This window comes from Dipodomys merriami, unplaced genomic scaffold (assembly GCF_024711535.1).
Source record: "Dipodomys merriami isolate MVZ:Mamm:240054 unplaced genomic scaffold, mDipMer1.0.p SCAF_71, whole genome shotgun sequence".
Taxonomy (NCBI): domain Eukaryota; kingdom Metazoa; phylum Chordata; class Mammalia; order Rodentia; family Heteromyidae; genus Dipodomys; species Dipodomys merriami.
This window is the reverse complement of record NW_027206302.1, coordinates 4094169-4109266: the sequence shown is the minus strand read 5'-3', so window position 1 is coordinate 4109266 and position 15098 is coordinate 4094169. Positions and strand designations below refer to the sequence as shown.

General features: G+C 51.6%; 1 protein-coding gene across 6 annotated transcripts; it reads right to left on the bottom strand.

Moving 5' to 3' along the window:
* Nucleotides 1–5263: 5263 nt before the first annotated feature.
* On the bottom strand, nt 5264–14865 carry Ncdn (neurochondrin). Of its 6 annotated transcripts, none has more exons than XM_070008897.1 (8): nt 14757–14859; nt 14411–14478; nt 13407–13547; nt 11363–12331; nt 10121–10362; nt 9000–9224; nt 7944–8086; nt 5264–6775 (listed from the first exon to the last, which is right to left on the bottom strand). In XM_070008897.1, the coding sequence occupies exons 2-8, from the start codon at nt 14441–14443 to the stop codon at nt 6339–6341; spliced, it is 2190 nt and encodes a 729-aa protein (XP_069864998.1). In that variant the 5' UTR covers nt 14444–14478; nt 14757–14859; the 3' UTR covers nt 5264–6338. The 6 variants fall into 6 exon arrangements, with proteins under 6 accessions (XP_069864998.1, XP_069864996.1, XP_069864995.1 ...); XM_070008895.1 differs by lacking the exon at nt 14411–14478 and adding an exon at nt 13688–13830 and having other exon boundaries at nt 14757–14850; XM_070008894.1 differs by lacking the exon at nt 14757–14859 and adding an exon at nt 13688–13830 and having other exon boundaries at nt 14411–14748.
* Nucleotides 14866–15098: the final 233 nt, after the last annotated feature.

Below are 15098 nucleotides of genomic sequence, written 5' to 3'. Positions count from 1 at the left end.
ATATTTGAAAAAGAAAAAAAAGACAACAGGGCTTAAACACAGGAAGCATTTATTATAGAATGTTAGCCTCTGTGCTATGAATATTGAGTTATCTGACTTTTGAGGTAGGTACCCATTTTTTTTTTAATCTTTTCTTGTTAATCTTGGGGCTTGAACTCAGGGCTGGGCTCTGTCCCTGATCCTTTTCACTTAAGGCTAGCATTCTACCACTTTGAGTCACAGCTCCACTTCCAGTTTTCTGGTACTTAATTGAAGATAAGAATCTCATGAACTGGGGCTGGGAAGGTGGCTTAGTGGTAGAGTGCTTGCCTTGCATGCATGAGGCCCTGGGTTTGATTCCTCAGCACCACATAAGCAGAAAAAAGCTGGAAGTGGTGCTGTGGCTCAAGTGGTAGAGTACTAGCCTTGAGCTGAAGAGCTGAGGAACAGCGCCCAGGCCCAGAGTTCAAGCCCCACAACCAGCCAAAAAAAGAAAAAAGAAAAAAAAGAATCTCATGAACTTTCCTGCCTGGGCTGGCTTTGAACCATGATCGTCAGATCTCAGTCTCCTGAATAGCTAGGATTACAGGCGTGAGCCAATGATGCCCAACTAGATACCCATGTTCAAGTAAGGAACTAGGCACAGAGAGTTGAAATGATCTGCCTAAGGTCAAGCATCTGGGTTAGTCTGCGTCCAGTCCCAATCTCGTCTGAGGATATTATACTGTTATGCCTTGGATTCAGGACTACAATTTAATCCTGTCTCTACAAGATGACATGACCCTGAGTGAGACCCTTTTCCTCTCTGATCTTGGCTTCTGCAACTTTCGAAACAAAGGAGAGTGTGGGGGTAGCCTACTTGTTTTCTTATATTTTATCTTAGGGATGTAGTAAATGAGGAGATAATGGTAACAATATTGAAGTCGACTAGAAGAACAGAGGATACGACGGTGACACACTTACCCATGGAATATATGGTTCAGGTGAATATTCCAGATGTGGAGCTGAGGCCTGGTGGGAGACATGAGGGAAAGAAGGCGGCTAGTAGCCTGTGGTTCATTTCTAGAACTTTCTAAGGCTGGTGGATAAAGCAGAATCAGATACCTCTGTATCTTTTCTATTCAGGACAGATTTGTGGTCTGGAGTGGGTTTGTCTGTGTGTGTGTATGTGTGTGTGTGTGCTCATACAGATGGGTGTGTGAATCTGTGGCAACAGACCACATCCTTTTACCCTCAACTTGAGCCACAGGATACCAGAAATTAAGCTCCCAATGGGGTGCGATTGCCTCACATCTATAATCCTAGTTTAGAATCACATTAGGAGGCTTAGATTTGAGGATTGAGGTATGAAGCCAGCCTTGACAGACAAATCTGAGAGATTCTTATCTCCGATTAACCAGCAAAAGGGCAGAACTGGAGATATGGTTTAAATGGTAGAGGACAACCCCGAGCAGAAAGCTGAGTGAGAGCGTGAGACCCTGAGTTTAAGTTCCAGTATTAGTGTGTACATGCACGCACGTGCACACACACACACACACACACAGAAAAGAAATCAAACTCTCGGATAGATAGCAGTGCGTGGCATGCAAGTTACTGGGCCCTTTTGAGAGAAGTCCAGGAATTGTGAGACAGTCCAGTTCTGGGAATCTCTCTACTAGCTTAGGTTTCTTTACTCTGCTTCTCTGCAGTTTCAGATCCCCACTCTGTCTTATTCTCCTCCTACATCCTTCCTTCCTTCCTTCCTTCCTTCCTTCCTTCCTTCCTTCCTTCCTTCCTTCCTTCCTCTCTCTCTTTCTCTCTGTCTCCTTTCTTTTCATTCCCATCCTAATGCAAGCTATTCCTTCTCAGAGGAGCATCTTCCTTCTTCTTGTTAAAGTCAAACTGTATTATCTCCAGTCTGTAAATCTTCCTAGAGACCCTGTCATCTGGATGTTTCCTTGTAGCCATTTGAGTTTCCAAGTCAAAACTGGACTCAATGTCTCTTCCACCCTCATCCTCTTCTTTTGGTTCTATACTCCCATAAATGACACAATTATCCTTAATAGTTTGAAATTTGGGGCTGGGAATGTGGCTTAGTGGTAGAGTGCATGAAGCCCTGGGTTCAATTCCTTAGAACCATATAAATAGAAAAAGCCAGAAGTGGCGCTGTAGCTCAAATGGTAGAGTGCTAGCCTTGAGCCAAAGAGGTTTCAAGGACAGTACCCAGGCCCCGAGTTCAACCCCTAAGACTGCCCCTCCCCCCAAAAAAAAGAAGTTTGAAATTTGCAAACCTTTCTTCCTCATCCTCCCAGACTTTGAACTCAGGGCAAGGCCTTGTACTTGTTTGGCTGGTACTCTACAATTTAGCCATACCTTCAGCTAGCTATTTTGCTGATTTGCTTGGTAATGGAGTCTTGAAACTTCCCCAGCTGGCTTTGAATCACAATCTCCTGGGCCCCCTGGGTGGCTAGAATTCCTCTCTGAGGGAAGGGATGGTATGGGGAAACAACGGAGGAGGCAACAGTGCCCGTGTAATTGTAACCCCTCTGTACGGTATTTTCACAATAATAAAAAAATTAAAAAAAAAAGAATTCCTCTCTGACTTCATAAATCACGAAGGATTCCTGAAGAAAAGTAGTCAGTGAATGACTACTAAATAAATGATAAGTGAATGAATGGATAACTTCATGATTTCCTTATCCTATTAAGGGATTCTTGAGGAAGGCTGTTTGTGGTTATGACCCTGGGTAAGCTAGACATTGCTCCCAGGCATTATCTGAGATCATCTGACTTTGCTCCTGTCTGTTGGGGACAGTGCTCCCCATGGTTTGATGTTGCTTTGGGGTTCTCCCACATTGTCTCAAGTTTCAGACGCTGGGGTCTTTTTGTTCCAGGGACAAGGGATTCCTCACTCTCTGAGGCATGTGTGGAGACTTAGGATATTACAGGGATACTCACAGCGACACCTCTAGGAAATGAGGAGACATGACATGCACAGGGACATTATGTTCCGAGACACATGTGCTCATGGAAACACATTGGTGTGCATGCTCAAACATACATGGTCTCCTCCACTTGGCATACTTGGCACATTGCTCTTTTCCTAGGCTCATCTTTTTCCTCTCTCCTTCCAAAATAGGAGCTTGCATTCCTACTTTAAGAAAAATTCAGACTTGTTTCCATTACGGACTAGGCTTGTCTGGAAATCTGGCACTAGGAGAGATGCTGAGGCTCCACCCTGTGGTTATAGCTTGCAATCACATATCAGAGCTTCCTCCTTTCTCTCCTGGAGGAATCACTACAAGCAAGTGGAGCCCAGAGACCTCCCCACAGAGACCTCCCCACTCCGTAACCCAGAACTCTTGGACCATACTTCATGAAAGCACAGAACTCAGTCAGGATTGAGCTTTGGCCTCTCTTTGGCCTCTCTTACTGCATGCAGGAAAGCATCTTCAAAGCAGGGATGATGAGGCGTCTCTTGCTTCGGAGCCTTCCCTTCTTTCTATTTCTTGACATGATCTCTGTCACTCTCGTGGACCTAAGGAACCTTTATACTGGCAGCTCCCAAGTCTGTCACCCACTCAGACTTCTTTTGAAGTTCCAGACTATAGAAATCAACTATCCCCTTTGGATGTTTCACAGAGGCACAAATTTACTGTTTGCCAAACTCAGCTTATACCTCTTAGAAACTGTTTCTCTCCCACTGTTCTCTAGGACAGTGAATTGCTCCATTTTCCACTCAGCGGCACTGAACATGAGTTTGGAGTCTTCCTTGGCTTTCCCTTCCCTTTTTTCTTCTGTTTCTATCTCCCTTGCTGTCTCTCCTTTTCTTCTTTTCTTGAATAGATTTTCAATTTGGAGAGCCCAAGATGGTCCCAAACTTGCCATCCACCTGCCTTCAGCCTTCTAAGGGCTGTGATTACAAGGTATGTTTCATCTTGCCTGGCTACAGTTCTCCCTCTTGAAGCAATTACCTTTCTAAAATTTAACTGCGCAGAAATCTGCATTCTTGGTCCTCAGCATGATTTCTCAATGCTTCTGAGCACTGTACACTCAGACTGGTACAATCTGGTGCTACCTCATCTCCCACCACCTCAATGTGGCAACAATAAACTGTTCATGCCTTTACATCTACCAGTCCTCTAATTGTCTACCTGTCAAACCTCTCTTAATCCTTATCTCAGAGCAAATACTTACCTTGAGGTTTCCTAGACTTGTTTAGTGAGGCTAAGGAGTTTTGTGCTCCATTTGTTCAGACATCCATAGAAGTCACTACTTACACCTTCGCGTTGCTTTATCTGTCTCCCTCTAGATTTTAAGCTGCTTGGGTGAAGGATGTATCTTTTCATGTTTGCCAGAGAACCTATGCCAAAGTGACTTTTCCATTGATGCAGTCAAGTAAGTGAGCGTTCTTGCTATGCATAGCTAACCACAGGTAGGCAACAGAATATGCTCAGAAAATGCTGGTTTGAAGGTTTAAGTCAGAGTCTGAAGATGGTGTGGGCCTGGTGCTGGTCTGACTCCAACCTCACAGCTTTGACTCAGGCAGTGCTTGGCTTGTTTCCTGTTGAACACAGGTTAACAGCTGGTAGCATGAAAACCACATTTGGTCTGCATATTGTTACACTAGTCGTATTTAGACTGAAAAAGCAAAGTTATCCATATTCAAATATTGGACTTCACATAAAGATTAGGATTTATTTTTGGTGTCAGTACTTGGGCTTGAACTCAAGGCCTGGGCATTGTCCCTTAGACTTTTTTTTTTTTTTTTTTTTAAATTCAAGGCTGGCACTCTACCACTTGAGCCACCAAGTCTTTGGTGGTTAATTGGAGATGAGTCTCTGAACTTTTCTGCTTTGGCTTGCTTCAAACTGCAATCTTCAGATCTCAGCCTTCTGAATAGCTAGGGTTACAGAGTGACCCACTGGTGCCCAGCAAGGATTTCTTTCTTTTCTAAAAATCGGAGGTTCTCTTGGCAACGAGGAGGGAGTGCTCAATTTGTCCAAGAGCCTCCAACAGTCCTAGCCACATAATCTGGGTTTGTGAACCTGCTGTGGCAAGTTAGGGGCTTGAGGGCCTGTGTAAATGAATGCCTGGCCCTGGCTCGAGTAGTGAACAAATCAGTTATCAGTGCCTAAGAGCCACTATCAGTAACAATGAGATCATGGTCCCTTCTTTCCAGGACTCTTGGGAGGGCCAAATGAGGTACCACTTGGGAAATGGTTAGCAGAACACATTCAGCAACCAGTTGTGAACTGAGTCTGAAGGAGGGAGACCAGGCAACCGAAGGACCACGTAGGAAGGCTCTTGTCATCCATGAACATTTATTGAGTGTTCACATGTGCACAGCTTTGAACTTGGTGATCACAGAACGCACCGGCGGGGGTGGTCGGGTGGGGAAAAGTAAAGGATCAGGTATGGGGGGGTGTCCCCCCTCTGGGTTCATAATAAAGACATTCCCTGCTGGAGCCGCCAGTCGCGTCTCTCTGCAGAGAGGAGTCATAGGAGGGGTGGGAGCTGAAGCCAGGCACCACGTTGGCAATAGGGTGCAATCACTGGGGAAACATGCAGACTCTGGGGAGATGTCCCTCCTGTTCCTGGCTCCAGCCAGACCAAATGGCACCAGGGGGGACAGGGATCAGATGCTCAGGAATCCAAGCAGGGGATAAGGACAAGCAAAATAAATAACCCCCAACCCCCATCGTCGCTCTGCTGCAACATGACACAAAAGCTTGAGACCCGGGCCCAAGGACTCTTGGATCCCTTCAAGGAAGCTCAGGTAGAAGGAGGTTACCCACCCCCCCACTGGCCTGTCTGCCCCAGGTTGCCCTGGAAGGCAGGTCAGACCCTGGGTCACTGAAGTTGGAAGGAAGAAACTGCTATGTATGGCCTGAGCCTACTCTCTGCCCAAAGGCAAGAGACAAATGGCCAATTTAAAGGGCGTGGACCTGGGGAGCCAGAAGGGGCACCGCAGCTTAGGGGAGGCCACGCCCTGGCCGGCAGGGCACTTGGGCTAAGCCAGTCAGCTCCTGCCAGCCCTGGCCTACCCTGGGACCTCCCTCCTGTGAGAAGCCAGACATTGAGCACAATGATACCTAGTGCCCCCTCCCTGGGGGCTGCTCCAACCTTCCCCGGCCTGGCGGGGACAACCTCATCATTCCCAAGCCGATTCCTGCCCCCATGGGGGCCCAGGGGGCGGGACGCAGCTCCTTACACCTGAGGGGTGGGCACCATGCCCTTTGCCCTCCGAAAAGCCAGAAAGCTGGGGTGTTTGGGGGGGAAAGTCTGGGGAGGGGGGTCCAGTTGGGGGCTTCAGGGAAGATGCCTCCTCCCTCCTTCCCTCGCTACCCGCCCCCGGGTCTGTCCCCAGTCGATGCCCCTCAGGGCTCTGACAGACACTGCTCCAAGGCAGCCATGCGGTAGTGGCTGGCTGTCTCCTCGCCTGCCTGCAGCCTCATGGCTTCCCGGCACAGCCGGTTGGCCCGTGCCAACTCCACTAGGACGCCCTGATAAGCGGCCACCATCTCAGGCTTGACAGAGTTGGGGCTGACACTGCCTAGCAGCTGGAGCAGCTCCTGTGGCCAGCGGGAACGCAGAGCAGCAGGGGCCAGCCAGGGCAGCAGGGGCACGCAGCCTGTGAAGGCTTGCATGCCAAGGAACCAGAGCTCCTGCAGGTCAGCCCAGATGCCCTCATAGTCAGGGGACAGGGCCAACACAGCCTGGTCTGAGCCAGGTGTGGCCCGAGCCACATGGGACTGGGACAGGAAGAGGATGGCAGCTGCAAAAAAACCTCGGGATGCTGGGGTTCCTTGAAGAGCTGGAAGGCAAGAAAAGAGTGCATGAGACGGATGGATCAGGGCTGCGCCCGCCCCTCACCATCCATCCTATGGACGCTGTAGGAGTGGAGGCAAGGGCCTAGAATCAAGACTGCTGGGGTCAAACTCTATCTCTGACACTTAAAACTAGATGGTTTGGGGCAGCTAATTTTTCTGGGGCTGTTAGCACTGACACCAGTCTTCGCATTTTGTCCTGAGCATGAAATGTGATCTTGGCAAAACTCCATCACCAAGACTTCCATAGGCACAGGAGGTGGAGGTAAGACTCCAAACCTCCCTCAGATTCTCTATTTGACTCCTATGCCAGAAGGGGGCGCCAGAGGTCAGGGCGGGCGGGGGGGAGGCAGAGGGGGAGGAGGTAAGCAGCAACCAGCTTTTTTTGGGTGCCTTCTTTTAAAAGGGGCCCAAGATCCCTCCCCACCCCTTGCAGGTGTCCCCTAGGAGGCTGCTCACCTAGTGTGGTGACATTTGTGGGTCAGCCAACGTGTGGGGGTCATGACAGATTGGATCCACAAAGACATGCTCCCCTTCCCACTGCTGGGTACCCTGCTGGGATCCCCCACTCAGAAAGCACAGAGGCAGCTGAGGGTATGGGCACATTACACCCTGTTCCTGGGCATCTGCTCAGCTCCTCCAACCTGACAGATGGGGCACAGGGAACAGGCGGGGACAGAGGGACCCAAGCAGACACCCACGGCCAAAGTGGGAGACACTGAGGGCTGCCAGGGCCTGGAGGGGATGCCCTTCCCCCTGCACACAGTGGGCAGTGCTGACTGCTTTTACTGAGGCGGGTGAGGTGCTGAGCAGTGGAAAACCTCAATGGAGGGAAGTTAGGTTTCTGACTCAAGGCCCAGATGGGGGCGGCTCTACCTTAAAAACACTGGATTCAGAGTCCCTTGGCTGCTAGGGCTTCCAGGTGCCTGTGCCTCTGAGCAGGCCTGTACCTCACACCCACCCGACCTTGCCTTAAAAGTCTTCAGAAGGAAGAGAACATTACCACTGGGAAGGAGGATGGGGGTGGCAAGTGGAGTTAATACTGTAGTGATTTCTCTTCTATGGGAAAATTTTGCAAAAAAAAAATTACCGCCCTCCCCTCCCCACGAAAATGGAGACAATTCTTTGGATACAGCAGATCTACCCAGGTCTTACCTGGAGAAGTGCTAAGGAGCCGGGCCATGAGGAGGCCCAGGGTGGCCACGTTGGCAGCCAGCAGCAGCCGCCCTTGTTGCTGCACTAGTGCAGGCAGCGACGTCATCAGGGTGTTCATGAGAGATGTGAAGCAGGCATCACGCCTGGGGAAAGAGGCAGGGGGAAAAGGGGCAGGCAGGGGGTTAGTAAGCCACATGGAGCCCTTTGGAAAACCTGAGATCTAGGGCTTCTAGGTTCACCAGCTCAGGGTCGGGCAGGAAATTAGGCAGCAGGGTGAAGAGTTAACTGTAAGCTTCAACCATGGTAGATGGCTTGGACTAGATGCCTTCTAACAGAGGCTGGGTTATATATAGCTCGAAGAGACTCATGTGCCCTGGGTCAACCCTGAGGGTCTAGATATGCCAAATCCTTAGGTAGGACTGTTATTCCTTTTTTGTTTTTCTTCTCTCAGTGTTAAGGATTGATCCCAGGGTCTTGTGCATGCTAGGCAAGCACTCTACCACTTAAGCCTCAACCTCAGGCCCCTCCCACTTTTTTTGTTTGTCCTGGGGCTTGAACTCTATGCATGGGCACTGTCCCTCAGCTCTTCAGCTCAAGGTGAGTGCTCTAACACTTGAGCCACAGCACCACTTCTAGTTTTCTGAGTGGTTTATTGGAGATAAGAGTCTCATGGACTTTCCTGCCAGGACTGGCTTTGAACCGCGATCCTCAGATCTTAGCCTCCTGAATAGCTAGGATTACAGGTGTGAGCCACTGGTGCCTAGCCAACCTCAGACCTTTTGTGTGTGGCTTTTGGAATTTTTTTTTTTCCTCTAACTTTGTCAGAACTGGCCTTGAACTTGTGATCCTCCTTGCCTCTGCCTCCCAAGTGGCTAGAACTATGGACATGCACCACTATGCCCAGCTTTGTCTTTGTCTATTCTGAGTCCCTTTCATTCTAATACTAAAAGAAATCTACAGACACAGTGAAGCAAAGTAGGAGGTTGAGATGGGAGGTGGATGGGTAGTCCCCTTTGCTTCCTTAGATCTCCTCCCAGTGTCTCCCAAGGCCCTCACTTGATCAGCCCTGGTGCAGTGACCACGAGGTTGAGAAAGATGTGGCAGCAGGTTTGCAGACCAATCTCCACACTGTCAGGCAGAACTGAGGTGTCATGGCCGGGGGATGTGAGCTCCCACTGTTGCAGGAAGTATTTGCACAGAAGGGAGGGGGCCCCTTCCTTGATCAGGATCTCTCGGGGCCCATCTTCGACTGTCAGGTGGCACCAGCCAGGCAGAAGGAGCCTAGAAGTGTGGAAAAGACAGACATGTGTGGGGTTAAGAGACGGAGGTACAAAGATGTTATTTCTTTCACAGCACCCTTCCTAAGAAAAGCAGGAGTAGGAGAGAAGAAGGATGCTTCACAGGCGTCAAAAAAGCACAAGTTTCAGAATCACACAGGCCCAGGAACCAACTGGGGTTCTGCCAGGACAAGTACTCTAACCTCTGTGAGCTTCATTTCCTCACCTTTAAGATATCGATGAGACTTTTTTTTTTTGTTAGTCGTGGGGCTTGAACTCTGGGCCTGGGCGCTGTCCTTGTGCTCTTCAGCTCAAGGAGAGCGCTATACCGCTTGAGCCACAGCACCACTTCCTGGATGAGACTTTTGTTGTGTAGAATAAATGAGATTTTTATGTTGAAGGGTATACCTGCTGTATAACAGATGTTTAATAAACACAGCTACCTTTTTTTATTGGGAAATCTGATGACAAGTGACATATACCAGCTCAGGAGTCCTGTGGGAACAAGCACCTGAAATACGTAGAAATGATCCCAAAGGAGGAGCTCTTATAATGGCCTCATTAAGAACAGCCCAGTTTGGGAGAGATAGGGTATGCCCCTATGGTTCTTTTCTTTTTTGGTCACTCATGGGGCTTGAACTCTGGGCCTGGGCACTGTCCCTCAGCTCTTCAGCTCAAGGCAAGCGCTCTACCACTTGAGCCCACAGCAATTACTTCCAGTTTTCTGGTGGTTAATTGCAGATAAGAGTCTCACAGACTTTCCTGCCCAGGCTAGCTGTGAACTGTGATCCTTACATCTCAGCCTCCTAAGTAGCTTGGATTACAGGCATGAGCCACTAGTGCCTGGTTCTGTTCTTTTCTTTAGAAGACTCTGGCTGGATAGATTGTAACTAAACTCACCGGAGAGCGTCCCCTGGCCAGGTGGGCCCTGGGGTGGTGGGGGAGATGGCCAAGTTGGCCACCTGCTGCGAAAGGTCATTGGCTTCCTCGGCTTCCTCGTAGAGGGTCTTGGCATAGCGGACAAGGAAGGGCAGAAGCTGGCACACCTCCTTACGCAGGGACGAGGTCTCCTCCGCCAGCCAGGCACCCAGGATCCGCACCGAGGCAAACACAAAGGGTTCCTTCTGTTTCTCCGGCCCCACCTGTTGCCACAGGACCCCACTGAGATGGAGCAGTATGAGATACCCTCTAGGTCTCCCCAGCTTAAGGCCAATCTAGGAATAACACTCCTAGAAGGGAATTCTGGCCTGTGAGTTCTTTAGAAGTGGATACCAAGACTTCTAGCACGTACGAGGGACACACTCCACAAGAGCCAGGCACTGCACAGACCCTCATGGTAAGTCTACTGGATCGCAGATATCACGCCCCACACTCACTGAGACTTAAGTTACACGATCCCACTTTCCACCTCTAAGAGAGCTGAAACATACAGATCTACAGCTAAGCAGCACTCTATAGAGGCTGTGATCTGGGATAGGAAGACACATCCTGCCATGTAAATGCCCCTCAAGGGTGGGAAGCGGAATGCCTTCTTTGGGGCAGAGTTTTAACATGGATGGTCATACTCATTCAGTTGCTAGAGCGGGGCCATTAAAGAGACCAGAGTCATGCATGAATCCCTGTGGGACAAGAGAGTGAGCCTCTCAGAGAAGGAAGAGGAGACTGGAGGGGTGGGAAGGGGGAGGGAAGGAGGGATGAGACAAATAGGAGTTATGTAAAACACTACAGAAACTAGGAACCAGGAGGTCCTGCTTTTTCCTGAGCTCTTCAAGTATGTATGTGTGTCTGCGTCAAACACCAGTATGGAGTGAGCAGAACAGGCTACTTTGATTTTGTGTGGTGTGTTGTGTAGTATGTGTACTGGAGAGTGTTTTATGAGTGGGAGAATACTGTGTTGTGTGTGTGTGTGTGTGCTGTGATGGGCGTGCACATATGGTGTGTGGTATGGTGCCTGTGTGGAGGCCCACGAGAAGGAGAGGGAGGGAGACTCGGCCACACACTACTCCCAGAGTGCTTGACTGCATGTTCACGTAGCTCTGCCGCCTCCCCATCCCACCCCTTCCCTTGCCTTCTGGTTCCAGCCAGCACTGACTCCCCACCCCCACTGGACTCCCTTTGTGGGTTAACGTATTGTATCCTTACTTGCAGCAGGTAGTGTATGACAGCTCCAATAGCCTCCTTCATGATGCTCACGAGCTGCACCTTCTGTGGCTCCTTAAGCAGGGACTGCTCACAGCGCGTGCATTCCTGGATCCCCAACTCCATGAGGGCATAGCAGGCCGTCACCACATCCTCTTTCACCTCTGTGCCTGTCTCCTCCAGAGCCAGCCGGACCTCTACGCAGGCCAGATTCACCAGTAGAGCAAGAAACTTGCTCCCAGAGCTGCCCACTGGGATCCAGTCGGAGCCGCAGGCGTGCGCCAGGCGGGCTGCCAGCTTCAGTGCAGGGTTGCGCTGCCAGGAGCTCAGCTTGCTTCCCAGGATGCGTGCCAGCCCGGCCTGCAGATCCCGGTGGCATTCGGAGGGCACGGTTGTTGGGGGCAGAAAAAGGGGCAGCAGCTGGCAGAGCTCGAACTTGCTGGCATCCTCGGCTTTCTGGAAATCCTCACTGAGGCCCCGCAATACTGCCAGCAAGTCAGGCTCCGCCTCCTTCCAGCACTGTGTCTCAGCAGCAGCCAGGAGCCCCACGAGGAGTGCCAGGGCCTGGTCAAAGCCATAGCCATGCCCCAGGTATGCCTGACACAGGGCAGACACTGTGCCACCGGCAATGAGGTGCCGGGGCCCTCGAGGTGTGCCTGCTACAGCTGTTAGGCACTGGTAGGTATCATCGATCATGGAGCGGCGGGCAGCGTCATCGGGGTCTCCCCGGGCTGTGAGGAAGGTGCTAAGGATAGGGATCTTGTTCAGGACCTGGGGATGGGTGGCTAGTTCAGGGTCACTGCAGAAACAAGCCAGCAGGGCCACGCCCAGGGCCCGGAGAACATGGTCGGGGCACCCATCCGGTGCCTCCTTGCTGGTCAGGAGACGGTTGGGGAAGGTGAAGCCAACGGCATCAAAGATCCGCCGCCGAGTTTTGGCATCAATATCACCTGCTTTGACTGCCTTGGTCACCTGTAGGGGGTATGTGCCATCAGCAGGATGAAAGGAAGAGGTGGCAAGGACTATCCCTTTCCTTGTACCCTAGGCATTAAGCACCAGCAGGAAGGGGTTATGCAACAGGACTCACTCTGGGGTCATTTCATCCAGCTTTTTCTTTCTCCTTGGACAAAGACAGGTGTGATCTCTGGGGTCCTTCTCACCTAGGATAATCCCATGGAAGGGGCATCCAGGCCTATGCAACCTCTCATTTGGGCTGCAACCTGGCCATTTGAGAAATTCTTCCTGATGTCTAATCTAGATGCCTACCACCTGGGTTAGAAGGGGCTTGGAACTCAGTGTTTAAAAATCTCTCAAGGATTTAGGGTCCTTTCCTAAATGCTTGTCTCCATAGAAGACTCTGATCCATTTCCGCCACCTTCTCAGGGGAAATGGCTCCTATGTCTTGCCACTTTGCATGTCAAAACATTTCCCCTTACATTTCACCTAAACACCTCCTCTGCTGCAGTGTGAGCCCTTGACTCCAGAGCCTTCTCCCTGTTGCCATGGCAAACAAGCGGCGGCTGTACTCCCTCCTCCCTTCACCCCCCACACACAACACCCCCCCCCCTTCCTAGCACTGCAGTTCCTGCTCTGCTGTCCCCAGCCAGGGTTCCTTTAACAAAGCTAAGACCTGAACCAGCTCCCTTACCTTCAATCTACCTACTGCCACCCTGGCCATCCTCTAGGACCCCCTCCCCAGTCACTTCTAATGCTGCTACTCTCTTGGGTCCCAGAAAAACCATCCCCAGCCCTTAAGTACTCTGCACTAGTTACTACCTGCTGCTGTTATCCTATGAGTCAGCTCCCATCTGCTCTGGGACGCCCCAGAAAGCAAACCCTGGCAACCTCCTCCAAGGCCTCAGTGCCATGGCCTTAAGCACCCCTTTGCCTCTGTTCTTGGGGAGCAATAAGAGAGTATAAAGGCCTTCTATGGTGCCTCTAGGGTTTCCAGCAGTACCTACGTATCTTTGGGGAGTTGCTGACCCCATTTCTTAGGTGAGTGACCACCAAAGCCCTCCCACCTCCCAAGCATCGGCAAGTTCCTTACTAGCAGCAGGGCTGCAAACTGCTCGCTGTCATTCTTGGCCTCACGGAGGGCTCCCAGGTAGCGCTCCAGGGTGGGGTTTCGGCTCTCTGCCTGGTTCAGAGCTGGCTCGCAATCCGAGGCCATGATGCCCGCCTTGCCCAACTGTGAACACAAGAGGGACTGAGCATCCCTCTGCAGAGGAGGGGCGGGGGCGAGGGCGGGGGTGGAAGTGGAGGATGGAGGGAGGGATTAGCACAGAGGGAGGAGGGAACATTTGGAAGGGTGTCTTCCTCAGGACTGACCTCCCTTGGGGGAGCCCCTTTAAAAGGCTGGACCTGTGAATCCTTTGGGATGAAGAAGGGACCCTGCTCCAAGGTCACCTCCAGAAAGTGGGAAGGGAGGACCATGCATCCTGATGCTCAGCTGGACAGCTCTCACCAATCTCCTGGGGGAGGGAGGGGGTTATCTCCACTGCTCAGCAGCCCCTGGCACCAGAAACCAGTTTTTCTCTCTCCAGGAGGCACACAGGGAATGAATGAGTAGTAAGGACAGACAGAGAGGAATGGAGACATACATGGGTGAAGTTCGATTATCCGGACTCAGGTTGACAAGGAAGAAAAAGGGCATCATTTCAGCTTCCTTTCACCCCTCTTCTTCAGAGGAGGCAGGAGATAAGCTTGACCAGAAGTGAATATAATCTCACAAGGGAAGGCTTGCAGACTTCTATGGGGACCCCACCCCTCCAGCCAGGGCTCTCACCCGTTACCCCCACCAGCTCCTAGCTTTCTCTCCTTTCCTTCTCTTGGGCAAGGGCTGCAGGAGGACAGCATCTGGAGCAGCAGCAGAATTAACCCCTTGTGCTCCCTCCCGGTCTTCGCCCACCGAGTCCCGCTACAGGCTGGGGCTGGAGAAGCAAGAGGGGTCAGAGAGTCACGGGACAACAGGGAATCCAAAAGCCGGATAATCGAAGTAGGGCTGCTGAGATGGGGAGATGAGAAAGGGAAGAGGGTCCCGGCGGTCACCACCTGTCCCGCCGCAGCCAGGTCACAACACGACATTGATGAAGTCACGACAGGGCAGCGATGAGATCACACTTCACGATGGCGCGGTGATGTCACGGAGAGATCACAGCGAAATCACGACATGAAGAGGAACAGCCCCCAAAGATGACAGGGCAAATTAAAAAAAAATAAAGATATATATTGAAAAGGGGCTGTAACAAAATGGAGTCTCGACAGGGCACGGTGATGTCGCGATATGGCTCGATGGAGTCGCGATAGGGTCCCCCGGGAAAGTCGGCACCGATCGGCGGCGGCTCCAAGAGGCCCGGGCTGGGATGCAGGGGAGGACCTGTAGGGGGGCTGAGCTCACCAGGCTGCGGCCCCGAGCGGCGAAGTCTTCTCCGGGCGCGATGCTGTGGGAGCCTGGGGCCGCTGCTCACGCCGCGTTGCCCACTCCGGGCTCCGGGCTAGTGCAGCTCCACCCCCACCCCCGCATTACTCTCGACCAATCAGCGGCAACTTCACTCCTGGCTGTAGCCAATGGCACGGCAGGGCGCTAAACCGTAGGGGGTTGGCGCCGTTGCCGCCATCTTTCTTGTGGGTATTGCCCGAACGTGGGGCTGGGGAGTCTTGTGAAAGAGACAAGGTGCAGACTGCCCTTGGAGGCGGGAGGCGAGAAGCCGGCGGGGTGCAGACACCCTCGTTGGGTGTA

Excerpts from the sequence above, each read along its gene's own strand:
- Ncdn (XM_070008895.1), bottom strand. The coding sequence starts at position 13,792 with ATGGTCCTCCCTTCCCACTTTCTGGAGGTGACCTTGGAGCAGGGTCCC. Across the intron at positions 12,332-13,406 it reads AGTTTGCAGCCCTGCTGCTA|GTGACCAAGGCAGTCAAAGC; the intron begins GTAAGGAACTTG and ends TACCCCCTACAG. Across the intron at positions 8,087-8,999 it reads ACTGCACCAGGGCTGATCAA|GCGTGATGCCTGCTTCACAT; the intron begins GTGAGGGCCTTG and ends CTCTTTCCCCAG.